The following is a 15,228-nucleotide window of genomic DNA, read 5'->3' as shown; positions in this document are numbered from 1 at the left end:
GTCATCAGAAGTCAGAACCAAATACAGATAGACCCCTGGAGCCCTCCACTGGAAACCTCCTGCCACGTTAACACTGAATCATTAATGACTTTCTGAGTCTAGCCATCTGACCAGTTCTGTGTCCAATTGGGTTATTGCCTTGTTCCCATCTCTGCATCTTTTCCACAAGAAGAGTAGGATCTTCTCATCAAACTCATGGCTAAAAACTATGTAAGGTTCTAGTTACAGCATACCTGCGTCTACCTGTGACGAGAAGAAATAAGGTGAATCAAGTAGGCCCCGTTTTTGGTGAAAGCCTGAAGGTTCTCTGTGATCACTGCCTGCTTCCCCTAGATTTATGGCTTATGTACCCACCCCTCTCAATTTACAGATGGGGAAAGTAAGCCCCAGCAAGGGAAATACGGCACACAGGAAATAAGGAACACAGGCTTCAAAGCTCCGGGTCACAGTCCCTTTCCCCCAATATCCTTTTGTTCTCTTCACCTTCCCCCACCTCATGACGTCTCCTTTCCTCCGCCAGGAGCTGCCCAGAAAGGATGCCACGGAGCTCTCGTCTCATGCTGCTGGACTGGACTCATCTCCCGGCGGGACCAAGCTGGGCTCGGGGACTGTGGGTACTCTCAAGCGCCCTACCAGCCTGAGCCGCCATGCTAGCGCTGCCGGCTTCCCCCTCTCGGCCCCAGGTACCTGGACACTGGGCCGAGGTCACAGAAGCCCCATGACCAACACTCCTGTGGATGGCAGCGATGGGCCTTTTGTGGACGTGGAGGACATCTCCCAGCTGCTGGCCCACGTGGCCCGATTTGCCGAGGCCTTGGAGAAACTCAAAGACACGGTTCTGAGAGATGGTGAGTGCCTTTCCCCCTGCAGAGAAGGGGTCGTCTGTCTTGGTGGAGTCCTGAGACACCTCCCTTCCCCTGCTTCCCCACCTGGCATCAAGGGCTCCTGAGGGCCACACCATGGGGAATCAGGAGTCCCGGATTTATATTGTAGCACTACCACTTGTTATTTATGATATCTTGTCACTGATCCTCAGCAACCCCCATGAATGTAAAATGTAGAATGTCAAATATCAACATCAGGAGGGAGAACCCAGAATATCCCCCAACTGGGAGGGACTTAGCTGTCAAACGAGATGATTGGGCGCCTTTCAGCTCTAAATGTTCCCAAGTAATGATTTGGGATCAATAGGCCATCCTGTGGCATTGCTTCTCTGTCTTGTTCCATGGCCTGCCCTTGATGCTGATGCACATAGGGTGACCTCCCCGGTCTGACCCAGCCTGGGTTTGTCCCTTATTCCCAAGGTGAGGACAAGGTCATGCTTCCTGTAGATTGGGCACAGTCCTGGCCTGAGCCATCAGACATTGAGATTGGGCACTGGGGACTGAGGAGTCGAGGAGGAGCTCCCCAGGAGTCACAGACTCCGCCACGCTCTGGGCTTCATGCGGTCTCTGTAAGTGAGATGGCCGAGTTAACAGCCTTAAAGGCTCCTTCCAGCCTTAGCATTCCATTTTCTGAAGATCCTTCCAGGTGTGATGGCATATGTTCTAAGGGTCTTCCCAGCTAGGACATTCTGGTCTTAAAAACCTTTTCAGATCTGATATTCTGTATCAGAAAATCACTTCTCCCTTCCCCCTCACTGCTCTGACATTGCAGGTTCTAAGATCATCCCAGCTCTGACCTCCTGGGTTCTAAGGGTCGTCCCAGCTCTGACAGTCATATTCTAAGGTCCATCCCAGCTCTTTGAACTCTCTAGCTTTAACAATCCATGGTACATTCTCTGTCCCATTCCCAACTGTGCCACCCATTGACCTGGGCAAACTGTTGAGGATTCGTTCTTTTACATCAGAACCAGTCTCCAGGACTCCTAGGCAGGTACATCGCCCTGGGGTGTGAGAAGGCAGTGTGAGCTCCCCATTCTGTCACAGTGGAAGAGCCACATGGGGAAGTGTTGGGTGAGGTTTACATTTGAGCTCTGACTCCCCGTCCCTGGGGCCAGGATAAGTAAGCTTCCTGCCCCAGAGTTATTTTCATCTGCCTGTCTTCCTGTTTACCCATCAGGGCCTCCGAGCTGTCGGCGGGTAGGGCTGGGCCAGGGGCACCAAGATAAATGCTCCCAAGGCTGCCAGGTTCCTGCCCTGAGTGTTGCGATGACCAGGGAGAGAGCTAGGTCTCTGTATACCAAGGGGAGGGGAAGAAGGGAGTCCGTGGGCTGGGGACCACAGCTCCACTCTGGCCCTTTAAGGGGATGCCTGTCCCAGCAGAGATAAAGGAAGCAGGGAGACATTCTTATCAAAGGTGGATATGACTTGTCTGTGAATTGGAACTAAGCCTCTCCTCCCCCCTGGTGAGGCATCCACAGCCTAGACTAAGGGACTGGGAGCTAAGCGTTCTGTCTTGGTTTTGCCATTAACCTGGATGTATCAGCTGGAAAGGTCAGAATAGAGACTATGGGCCCAATCAGTTCTTTCAGACTATGTTCTAAGAACCCTCTCTGACATTCCATATTCTAAGGGCCTTCCTAGCTCTGATACTCTGTGTTCTAAGAACCTTCTCAACACTCCACATTCTGTATGCTAAGGGTCCTTCTAGGTCTAATATCTTGTGTTCTAAGGGCCCTCCCAGCCTTGACATCCTGGGTTCTAAGGGCCCTCCCAGCTCTGACCTCCTGGGTTCTAAGGCCCTCCCAGCTCTGACCTCCTGGGTTCTAAGGGCCCTCCCAGCCCTGACATCCTGGGTTCTAAGGGCCCTCCCAGACCTTTCATCCTGTGTTCTAAGGGCTCTCCCAGCTCTGACCTCTTGGGTTCTAAGGGCTCTCCCAGCTCTGACCTCTTGGGTTCTAAGGGCCCTCCCAGCCCTGACATCCTGGGTTCTAAGGGCCCTCCCAGCTCTGACCTCCTGGGTTCTAAGGGCCCTCCTGGCTCTGACCTCCTGGGTTCTAAGGGCCCTCCCAGCCTTGACATCCTGGGTCCTAAGGGCCCTCCCAGCTCTGACCTCCTGGGTTCTAAGGCCCTCCCAGCTCTGACCTCCTGGGTTCTAAGGGCCCTCCCAGCCCTGACCTCCTGGGTTCTAGGGGCCCTCCCAGCCCTGACATCCTGGGTTCTAAGGGCCCTCCCAGACCTTTCATCCTGCGTTCTAAGGGCTCTCCCAGCTCTGACCTCTTGGGTTCTAAGGGCCCTCCCAGCTCTGACCTCCTGGGTTCTAAGGGCCCTCCCAGATTCTCAGAATCTGACCTTCTCTGTCCTAAGTGCCTTTTTCTTAACTCTGGTATTTTTTCCCCCTAATACATTTATTTATTTTTAACACGCATTGCTTTATGAATCATGCTGGGAGATAAAAATCAGAGCAAAAGGGAAAAACCACAAGAGATAAAAAAACAGAAAAAAAGAAGTGAACATCGCATATGTTGATTTACATTGTTTTCCTAGTCCTTTTTCTGGATGCAGATGGTATTTTCTGTACAAAGTCTGTGGGGATTACCTTGAATCACTGAGATGAACCAAGTCTTTCATAGTTGCTCATTGCACATTGTTGCTGTTATTGTATACAATGTATTCCTGGTTCTGCTTGTTTCGCTCAGCATCAGTTCATGTAAATCAGGCTGTTCATCATTTTATAGAACAATAATATTCCATTACCTTCATATATCACAAATTTGTTCAGCCATTTCCCAATAGAGGACATCCTGTGTTCTAAGAATCCCAATATTCTGTATTCTAAGGGCCTTCTAGGTTCTGAGACTCTATGTTCTAAGGGCCCTCCCTATCTCTGACCTTCTCTGTCCTAAGTGCTCCTTCTCTAGCTCCAATATCCTGTGTTCTTTTTTTCCCCTCTAGTCAAAGGGCAAATATTTATTGAGAGTACTATGTGCCATTATTAAGTGGACTTTATTCTAAGGGAATCCAGTAAAGAAACAACCAAGAAGGGTCATTTTGATATCCTGTGTTCTAAGGGCTTCCAGCTCTGACATACCTTGTTCTAAGTTCCCTCCTAGCTCTGATATTCTGGGTCCTAAGGACACCACCAAAGGCTTCCAACAGCTGGTAGGATTTGAACTAAATCATGGAGATATGTTAGCCATAGCAATAACATAAGAAAAAAAGAATTTGAGGGAATAGCAGAGGCAAAGAGGAAACAAAATGATAGATTGCTTTTTGAAGATATGATGACATACCTAGAGAACCCTAGTGAGTCAACTCTAATTTGAACAATTAATTGAAATAATTTCAGCAAAGGTAGAGGATATTGGATAAATCCAAGAAGGAAGCCAGGGAAATCTGGATGCAGAGATGAGGAGGAAGAGCAATCCAGGGATAGGGCCAGTCAAAGCAAAGGCCTAGAGATGGGAGATGGAGTTTCACATGAAAAGAAAAACAAAAAGACCACTTCTACTGGATTTTAGAGTAAGTGGATGGGAGTGAAGTTTAAGAGCACTAGAGAGCTAAGAAGAATCAGGGGCTTAAATGCTTAACAGAGCATTTTATATCTACTCTTGGAGGTATTAGGGAACCTCTGGGAGGGGATATAACCAGACCTGCCCTACAGGAACATCATTTTGGCAGCTGAATGAAGGATGGATTGGAGTGGGGAGAGAATTGAGGCTGGCAGAAGCACCAGGTGTGAGGTGATGAGGGCCTGCCAGTGTCCAAGGAGAGAAGGGGAATTTTTGGAGAAATAGAGAGAACAGAGGGGCCTCCCAACTCTGATACTCTTTCTTAAGAGCTCTTCCAGTTCTGACATTCTCTAATGGCCCTCCCAGGTCTGAATTCTATGTTTTAAGGTCCGTTCCAATTCTGACGTTCCATGTTTTAAAGGACCGCTTGGTCTGATGTTTATGATGGAAAAGATGGTCTGTTTTGGAGAGACGAGTGTTCCAACTGATTATGATCACAGCATACAACATAATGACTGGGAGGGAGAGAGGAACTCAAATTGAATTTGGGACCCATCTGCCCCAGTGGAGGGTGTCTGAGCCCCAAATGATTGCTTTTTGACACTTTGTGGACCTTGAGGGAAGGATGGGAAAGAGCTGGGGAGGAAATCCTTGGATACCCATAGGCTCAGAGCCCTTCCCCATCAGGATCTCTCTTTGGAGGAGATAGATCCAGAGCTTATATTTCACTCAGCCTTGGTGGAGGCTTCATCAGATTAGAAGAAATAATTTCTTCTTCAATGTCCTTTCCCTTTTGTCCCAACAGCCCTTTCTTCTAGAGCTTCCCCCCTCCCCCCGCCCCATGAAAGTTGGTTATTGGCCAATGGAGTCAGGGGAGAGGGGGAAGCCATTTTTAAGATGGGAAAATTAGGGCCCAGAGTAGAAAGGGACTTGCCAAGATCTTCCATTGAGTCGGTGGCAGAGCTGGGAACCGAAGCCCTGGCTTAGCAACCCTCTTGGTCTTATCCATTGTACCAGTGTCTCCCCTGGGTGTTCCCAGGGGAGGATGTGTAGCCTCTTAATGGAATCTACTGTTATTTCCTGCCTCTGGTTAATAGACTTTCTTCCTGTCCTTCCTCACGTGCGTGAAGCCTCTGCCCTCCTCCCTTCTCTAAAAAAAATTCCTCTTCCTTCTTTAGGTTTCCATGGCCCTGAATTCCCCCTGAGTCATTGTAGAATCATCCACAGCAACCCCCACCCCTCATTAGCCCAGACTTGGTTAACCTTCAGCCTCTATGAACTAACAACTTTGTGGAGGGAATCTGGGGGAGAGGCAAGAAAGGAGGAGAATCCCATCCAACTGGTACCTTCCCTGGCTCCCTAAGGCAAGTGTGATCTGGTAGGAAGGGCTCTCGAATCAGTCCCTCTATCTGCAAAAATGGATCGAAGGATCTTGAAAATTCTCCCAGGGTCAACATTTAAGTTTCCTTCTAGTCTTGTGTCTTTTAAGGCAATCAGTGACTTCTCCAGGGTCATATAGTTGGTGAGTGTCCAAGGCTGGATTTGAACCCAGATCCTCTTGAATACAGAACTGATGTTCTACTCACTGTGCCATGTAGCTGCCCTCCTTATTTATTGGTCTCGCACTATTTAATAATAATTTTTAAAGTTCTCAAAGTATTTTACAGGTGTTAGTTGATTTGATTCTCACAATAACCCAGTGATAATACTGATGACAATAATAATAGCACACATTTATTTTAAGATTTGTAAAATGCTTTATAAATATATTTTATCCTCATAACTACCTAGGATATAGATGCTTTTATTACCCCCATTTTACAAATGAATAAACTGAGGCTGGCAGGAGTTAAATAACTTACCACAGCTATTAATTGTATGAGGCTAGATTTGAACTTGGATTCATAGGGCCAATATCCTATTACTTTTTCACCTAATTGACACCGTTCTCTACCACAAGGTTCCCCTTTAACTTTGGCATTTACGTTCCAAGGTTCTGTTCTCTTCCAGCTACTACATCTAGGTTTTATGTTATAAAGTCCTTCCCTGCTCAGACCTCCCAAGTTCTGTGTTTTAAGGTCCTTTCTAGCTCTGAAATTCTCTTTAGGGCTTCTCAAGCTCTGCTCTCCAATGCTTCCTAATTCCTTTTCATTCTAACTGTAATAAGGGGAATTTTGAATTGAGCCTATCTTGATCTCTCTAATACTTCTGCTAGGCAGGGCAGGAATTATCCCCATTTTACGGATGAGGAAGATGAGGATGGGACAAATGAAAGCATTTATTCATGGACATCCCCTGGGAGGCATAGAAATGGAAGTCTCCTTTCCCCTGCCTTGCCTGTAGTCCAGAAACTTTGCACTATTCCCTCCTTAGCAGGGCTGGCAGCTGGGTTTGGGGAGATCAGAGTCTGGTGGGCCTAGAACAGGCCCTTGAACATGGTAAATATTTGTGGGATTGATTAGAGATAAACAGAGGAATCCCTCCCCAGCTTCACTTCCCCAGAAAAAAAAAATTCTTGGTGACAATCCCTTTTGGAGATAAAGCTATGGCTCAATTCCTTTGGTCAAGGAAAGACAGATATGCAAGTCTGTCCCCTGGTCCGGAAACAAAGCCTTTCTGGCTTAAGAATACTGGCGGGAGCCTGGGCTCCTCTGATAGCCTAGGGGAGCTCTTGAAAAGGGGAGGAGACATAGGAAGTAAAAGGAAAATTTTTATGATCCCAAGATAAGCCACCTGCCCTCAATCTTTGCAAACAACAACCACCACTCCACTACCTCAAACCTTTATCCCCAGCCTACAAAACTTAAACACCTCCTCATTTCAGCTTTCTTCTGACTTAATGAGCTTATAAGAATTTGACAGTGGGATGAGGCATTAATCATTAAAATGAGATCAATTCCACCCAACAAACTTTGGCCAAGTGGACCAGAGGATAGAGAGCTGGACCTGGAGGCAGGAAGTTCTGAGTTCAAATATAGCTTTGAGACACTCATTAACTGGGTAAATGGTATTAACTCTGCTTGCCTCGGTTTACCCTTTTGTTAAAAAAAAATGGAGGTAATCATAGCACCTCCCAGCAGGATTGTTGTGAAGATCAAAAGATAACCTTGAAATGCCTAGCACATAGTAAATGCAATATAATGTTAGCTATTATTTTTTAAACTTATTTTAAAATTTATTTAAATTTAAATATAATAAACAAATTTAAAATATAAAATATTTAAATTTTTTTTCTCTTGATTATTTTAATTTTATTCTTCATTATTTTTATTTTTTTTATAGTTTTTATTTACCAGATATATGCATTTTATAGCATTGACAATTGACAAACCTTTTGTTCTCATTTTTCCCCTCCTTCCCCCCTAGATGGCAGGTTGACTAATACATGTTAAATATGTTAAAGTATAAATTAAATACAATATATGTATACATGAACCAAACAGTTGTTTTGCTGGACAAAAAGAATCGGACTTTGAAACAGTGTTCAATTAGTCTGTGAAGGAAATCCAAAATGCAGGCAGACAAAAATAGAGGGATTGGGAATTCTGTATAGTGGTTCATAGTCATCTCCCAGAGTTCTTTCTCTGGGTGAAGCTGGTTCAGTTCATTACTGCTCTATTGAAACTGATTTGGTTCATCTCATTGTTGAAGAGGGCCACGCCCATCAGAATACATCCTCATACAGTGTTGTTGTTGAAATATACAATGATCTCCTGGTCCTGCTCATTTCACTCAGCATCAGTTCCTGTAAGTCTCTCCAAATCTTTCTGAATTCATCCTGCTGATCATTTCTTACAGAACAATAATATTCCATAACCTTCATATACCACAATTTATTCAGCCGTTCTCCAGTTGATGGGCATGCTCTCAGTTTCCAGTTTCTGGCCACTACAAAGAGGGCTGCCACAAACATTCTTGCACATACAGGTCCCTTTCCCTTCTTTAAGATCTCTTTGGGATATAAGCCCAGTAGTAATGTTAGCTGTTATTAATAATAATCGTATCACTGTGTGAGGAAACCCTGAGCTTAGCGCTTGGAGATAAAGATTCAGATTTTGCTCTGTCCAAGGTAAGGGGAAGAAAGACAAGCCCACAGATCTGTGATATAAAGAGGAGGGAAGATCTGTTTTGGATTGAGCTCTAAGGAGTTTCTTGTGAGACCCTAGACTCCCGTCTTCCTTATTTTGTGCCTCAGTTTCCCTGAGAAGAAAGTTAGACTTGTTCCTGCTCTAAATTAGCTCACACTCTTTCCTAGGAAGAAAAGTTGTATCAGAGGCAAAGGGAAGGGGAAAAGGGGCTGACTTTAAAGAAGGGAAGCTGTGCTGGGTAGAGGGGTCTGGGGGGCTCTAGGGGCCACCTTCCCAACCTTTACGTTTTGGGGCCTGTCACTTAACTTCTTCAGATGCAATAAGGTAGCTGGGTTAGGTTAGCCTCTGAGACCCTGGACAAGTCAGCCTCAGTTTCCTCATCTGTAAAATGGGGACGATTATTGGTCTTCGGACTCTTGTGAGCACAAAATGACATGATATTTGTAAAGTGCTCTGTAAAGATTCTATGATAAATGGATGGGGAAGATTCCTTAGCACCAGCTCCGGAGCCGTGATACTAGATGCAGCTAAGGAAACAGGTCCCTGAACTTAAATGACTGGTGCAAACTGACTCCAACCGCGGCGCTCGCTGGCTGCCCCCCGAAGGGATCCCCTTCCAAGCTAGGGGGGAATCTGGCCAGGACACGTCCCCTCCAAGTGCCTTGGATTCCTCATCTATTCCGAGAGGGGCCGGAGTAGCCCACCCAGATTTCTCTCCCAGCTCGGAAGCACAAACCAGTTGTATCGGCATCCCCTCCCCCACCAGCCAGGGGCTCTTCCCCCGCCCCTAGTCCTAGTTTGCAGCAGTTGGAATGTGGGAGAGGGGGGAGGGGGAGGACGAGTCCATTGGGGTTAAGGAGGGGGGCGTGAGTCCCCTTGGTCTGATTTGGTGAGGGTGTGGGCCCTATCCCCGGGGATCAAGGAAGAGGGGAGCATCTTGGTGGTGCTTTTGGAGAGCCTCGGCTCACCCCCGCCGCCCGAGCCTCCCGAGCCCCGCTCCGTGCTCCCCCCGCGCCCTTCCTCCCCCCACCTGCTTCACCTGTGGGGAGGGGCGGGGGTGTGGCTGCTCGTTGTCCCTCCCCGGCCCCTGTAAGCTGGTTGGGCGCCCGGGACCCGCGTTATTTTTAGGGCTGCTCGCGCCCCCTCCCGCTTTCTCCCCTGCGGGGCCGCAGGGTGGATGACCCCTAGCCGGCATAGCCATGTGCGTGTGTGGCCGCCTGCATCCCCAACTGGAGGGGAGCCGGCCCGGTTGTTTCGTGGGTCTGCCAGGTGAGGGGGCCTAGGGCTGGGGGGCAGAGGGGGGACGGAGGGGGCGGAGGGGCGAAGGGCCACTGCCTTCCCGGAGCGCTGGAGCCCTTCCAGGACCTCTCCGCCCCCCCACTCTGGCGGGGGGGGGGGGACGGATTGGGATCCGGTCCAGGTGTGCTGGGGTGCCCGCACTGCCCCGGAGCTCGGAGCGCTGCGGATGTCCGAGCTGGAGGCGCCTGAGAACTGGGAAGTGAGACTATAGAACCCCCTGCGGGGATCCAGGCTGGTAGAACTAGGAGGGACCTAGAACATTTTTTTTAAATGCCGAACTCACCACACCTCCCACCCCCCCAAAAAGGGACCCTTTCCATAGCACACCAAAAAAGAGGATTGTGTGTGAAACCTTGGGTCTCGCTCTTAAAAATAAATTCCATTCATTACTTTCAAAACTCTTTGGCTTGTCTGAGCTTCCAGCTAAATTCTGTAACACTTAAAGTTTCAATTCTTTTTGGCATCCCTATTTCTAATCCTTTCTCTCCTTTCCCCCCACCATTTAAAAAGTAAAAATAGAAACAAAGAAAGTGGGGATAAACTATTTCAACTTAATAGCTAGTTAAGTCAAGCCCACACAATGGATGTCCCCCCAAATGAACCACTTTCTGCATTTTTTTAGTCCAATCCCTCTGTTAGGTGAGGAATATGCTTCCTTTTAATCCTCCCTGAGAACTGAGTTTTTGAGCCTTTCAAAGTTTATTTACAATGTTGTTATTCTTGTATAAATTGCTCTCTTGTTACTGCTCACTTGTCTGGTTGGTCTCACTCTGGCATCTCCAAAATTGTCTCGGCATTTCTTCCAGCACAATAATGTTCTATTATCAGACCCCAATTTGTTTCAGCCATTCAGATGTAGCATTTAGAAAAGAGCCTTAAACCTTAGAATTCGGAATTATCGCTAAAAAAAAGGATGCAGGATTTTGAGGTGAAAGCATCAGATTTAGAATTAGAAGAAAACAAGTCATCAGATTCAACCCTCTCATTTTTTACAGATGAGAAAACTGAGACACCTGGAGGTTAAACTGGCTTGCTCTTAATCACTCCTTAGTAAGTGGCTTGAGGCAAGATTTTTAAAACTGAAAGTTTTAAAACTGGAGTCTTCTAGACGCCAAGTCTTGGCTGTTCCCCCAGGCTGACTTTAGTCATAGAATATCGGAGCTGGAGGGACTTTAAAACTTACTGATATTAGCTTGGAGGGCCCAAGATAACAGCTGGAAAGACCTTAGAACTTGAAACACTTGCCGGAGGTGGGAGGAACCTTAAAACATGATGACTGAGCTGGGAAGAAAATGGGACCATAAAATGTCAAAACTTGAGGGAGCCATAGGATATAGGATTTCAGAGCTCACAGGGACCTTAGAACATTGAATAATAGAGCTGAAAGGAACTTTAAAATGTTTCCTATATCAGTCATGTTGTGAAAGAAAACTCAATGAAAGGGAAAAACCACGAGAGGAGAAAAAAGTGAAAATATATGCTTCAATCTGTATTCAGTCTCCATTGGTCTCTCTGGATGCCATTCCAAGTCCATTGGAATTGTCTTGAATCACTGATTTGCCGAGAAGAGCTATCCATACTAGTTGATCATTACACAATCTTGCTGTTACTGTGTACAATGTTCTCCTGGTTCTGCTCACTTCACCTAGCGTCAGTTCTTGAATGACTTATATGTTCCATTGGAAGGGGTTGTACTTGGTCTCCTTGATCCCGAAGGGCAAATTTAAATGAGAACAGCAACTGGAATTTAGGAATTGGTAGCATGTCAAGGAAAAATCTTCAAAAACAAGTTAGAGCTAATACAGATCAGATTTGGCTGACCTTAGGAGTCATTCCCCTCTCCCCCCATGTCTTCCTGTCTGAGCACTTGTTGGGGAAATTATAAAAGGGATTTCTGGTCTGGTAGATGTAGCTTAGATTCTAAAACGTTCGACTAATCTGTGATCTGGGGACTTGTAGAGACATACATACTGAAAGTCTCACATTATCTTTGTGAATAAGATAGAAAGATGTGTGATGAATGATAATATAATTAGGTGGGTTTGGAACTGGTTGAAGGAAGACTAGTCTTTCATGGGTTGGAGTCACTTTGTAAGGAAAATGCGAGAGGAGTTTCAAGGTCTTGAACCCTCTTCTGCAGAACATTTTTATTGATGGCTTGAATGCAGTTATAGATAACATGTTTAGTTAATTTATAGAGAGCACAGTGTTTGGAGGGATAATACAATCCAGCTCCAAAAAGGATTGGGGGGCTGAATCTCAAAAGAAGTTTCATGTGGAAAAATGTAAGATCCTTTTTGGATATGGGTTTGAGAAATCAATGGCACAAGTAAAAGATGAAGAGTTAATATGAGTCAACAGTGCGACTACTATTTAGGATCCAGAAAGGCTAATTCAGTTTTAGGCTGCATGAAGAAAATCTGATATAGAGACAAGGTGATAGGTAATCCTGACACCCTCTGCCCTTCGTCCCGTGACAGTTTGTGTTCTGTTCTGGGCAGCACAGTTTTTGGAATGATTTCTAGTGGTGACTAGGTTGGTGGGTACCTAAACTCTATTCCAGATGATCTGTTGGAAAACTCTGAAGATGCATTTGGGAGAGGAATCTTCAAATATAGTGTGTCCCGAAAGTCTTAGTGCAGTTTAAAGCTCACTAAAATTTTTGGGACACCCTTTATTTGAAAGGTGACTGTCCAATGGAAGAGGAGTTAGACCTTGGAAGGCAGAAGACTTAGAGTGGGGCTAAAGTGAGGGGGAAATTTTGGGAAGAAGGAGAGTTGCTTAGAGGAAAACTTTTTGCTCAAAGGAACATCTGTTTTAAGAATTAGAGCTGTCCAAAGTTGAATGGGTTTCCTTAGAAGGTAATGAGATCTTAGTCTAGTCCTTGGAACTCTCCAAGGGGAAGTGGAATGACTACTTGTTGGGGATATCATTAGTGCTTAGATAAGGATTATATTATTTCAGGGATTCTTAAGTTTTTGTGACCTAAATCCCTTGGACGGTGAGTCTGGTAAAGCTTATGGATCTCTTTTCACAATCATGTTAAATGCACAAAATATGTCAAAATAGAATTATCACCCCATTTTTTCTCACATTCCTGGCTTCCAGGTGACCCCAACGATCTCTTCAGGCTCCAAGATTCTGACTTTAGAACAGTTTCCAAGCTGGACTTTGTTGAGCGGGGATGGGGCATGTCTCAGGTGTTGAAAACACTGCTGAGATCTTTGATTCTGACCTGCTCAGTTTTTTTCAGGGAAGAGAGTAGACATCTACGAAGGGTGAGGGACTTACCTAGGGTCACACAAGGACTTGGAGAATTGGGAATTAGAACTTTTAACATGAGAGGCAGTGTTGCCCAATGCAAGAGGGCTCTGTACTCAGTCCGAAGGCTTGGGTTCAAATCCTGCCTTAGTCGGGCTTAAATCATTTCCCTTCCTGGAGCCTTTGTTTCAGTGTCTTTCAAGTGGGGAGTAAATAATACGAGGCTCTTTGCCTACATCTTATGGAAATGCCCTTTTATTAGGGCCTGAGCCTTCTGACTGGCCAGCAGGGCTCTTTCTGTCATTCTTGGCTGGTTTGCTTTGCTCTGCAGAACGGATGTAGGAGCCTCCAGCTTCTTTCCATCTTGGAGCATATTTTTTACTTTTCCACTCCACCAGATGGGGGAGGGAAGACCCACCACCCTTACTTCCAACACCCAGATGTCTCTCCCCAGTCCCTCCCCTTGCCTTTTGTAATGGAGTGGGAAAAGGATTGGACTGGAAGTCAGCAGAGGCTGGCTTCCAGGCCAGCTTCTACACTTGAAAGGGCATGAGCAGCAGCAAGCTCCCAAACCTCGGTTCCTCATTTGTAAAATAGGAGCTCAGACTATGTATGTGTCTCTCTCCCTGTCTATCAGGCAGCTAATTGGAACCATGAGGGACAGTGCTGGATCTAAGCTCTAATGTGGCCTCAGACACTAGCTGCTCGATAGGTTACGTGTGTGCCTCAGTTTCCTCATCTGCAAAATGAGCTGGAGAAGGAAATGGCAAACCACTCCCGCATCTCTGCCAAGAAAACCCCCGTTGGGGACATGAAGACATGACAAAAAAATGATGTGTATGTGTGTGTCTATTGACCTTATCTAACTCGGGCTCTAACCATAGGCAGCTAAACCAGACATGAGTATCAGCATTGCCCATAACGTGGGTACTTCTGCCCATCTGCCCCCACCTCCTCTAGGTGCCCTCCTGCATCACAATGTTTCTTGATAATTTCAGAGCAACTAGATGCTCGGCGACCATTGGCCCATGAGTGCTTAGGTGAAGTCCTGCGGGTCCTCCGACAGGTCATTGGCAAGTACCCCCTGCTCAACACTCTAGAGACTCTCACAGCTGCTGGGACCCTCATCTCCAAGGTCAAAGGTGAGTTGGGAGGTGAATAGAGGAGATGTAGGAGGACTTTTCTGGGTGACCTTTGAGCCTAGGACTGGCATCTGCCCACCTGAGCCAAGATTCATCAGTTTGAGGGTGGACATAAAGTGGACAGACGATAATTTGGGATTAGGGGACCTAAGCCTCAGAGCCTGTGTTCCGGCAGTACTATAGGCCCTGGGTGACAACAGCTGACATTTATTGAACTCCCACTGTCTGCGGATTGCGTTGAGGGAGATGAAAAATGGACCCTAGTCCCTGCCCTCCTCAGGAAGTTCGGGTCAAATAGGGCACTAAGATGCAACTAAACTGTCATACAGACTGTTAAGAGCACATTAGAGGGGGCAGCCAGGTGGCATAGGAGGACTTGAGTTCAAATCTGGCCTCAGACACTTAACACTTCCTGGCTGTGTGACCCTGGGCAAGTCACTTAACCCCAACTGCCTCAGAAAAACAAAAGAAAAAGCGCAGTAGAGAGCTGTACTTGGAACTCTGTGAGCCCCAGGAAGGACAGAGTGGGCTCCTTGGAGGAACTCGCCTTTGACTGGAACTTAGTAGGGACATTGGGGAGGAGGATGAGCTTTCCATGAACATGGAGGTAGAGTAAGTGAAGGGTGGGGAGCAGGAGGGTGGACATGCAGGGGACAGAGTTCAGCCAGAAGGATCAGTGGTTGGAGAAAAATAGGAAGGGATGGATCTGAGGAAATAGGAAGGGCTTGAATAACCAATAAAAGAATCTTTAACCAAGGGTCAGGGAGGAGGGAGGAGGGCCTCTGAGAAGCAGGTGCTGGTTGGGTCCCTGCACTGGGGGACTAATCCTGGGATCCAAAGCTGCTGTGGGTCTGCCTCTGGGCTCCCCCCTTAGAGATTTCTGGCTTTCCAGGAACTTACTTTGACCAGTTGTGGGGGCTGGGGGCTCTTCTGGGCTGCTTTCTTATGTCCAATCGGTTAACTCCTGGATGTCTTATAACCTCTTTAAACTAACTTTAAAGGGCTTCCTGGAGAAAGCTCTAACTCCTGCCCCCTCACCCCCTAG

General features: G+C 46.7%; 1 protein-coding gene across 9 annotated transcripts in view; it reads left to right on the top strand.

Annotated features, from left to right (window-relative positions):
- Positions 1 to 15,228, top strand: part of ARHGAP45 (Rho GTPase activating protein 45) — a 45,814-nt gene that overhangs the window by 5,438 nt on the left and 25,148 nt on the right. For 8 of the 9 annotated variants that reach the window (XM_074305127.1, XM_074305117.1, XM_074305107.1 and 5 more), the window contains exons 2-3: positions 521 to 848; positions 14,040 to 14,183. In XM_074305127.1, the coding sequence (XP_074161228.1) occupies positions 521 to 848; positions 14,040 to 14,183 (472 nt within the window). Of the gene's footprint in view, positions 1 to 520; positions 849 to 9,577; positions 9,751 to 14,039; positions 14,184 to 15,228 lie in introns of those variants that run through there. The other variant, XM_074305135.1, reaches the window with a different exon arrangement.

Source organism: Sminthopsis crassicaudata, chromosome 1 (genome assembly GCF_048593235.1).
Source record: "Sminthopsis crassicaudata isolate SCR6 chromosome 1, ASM4859323v1, whole genome shotgun sequence".
Classification (NCBI taxonomy): Eukaryota; Metazoa; Chordata; class Mammalia; order Dasyuromorphia; family Dasyuridae; genus Sminthopsis; species Sminthopsis crassicaudata.
This window is presented reverse-complemented; position numbering and strand designations above follow the sequence as displayed.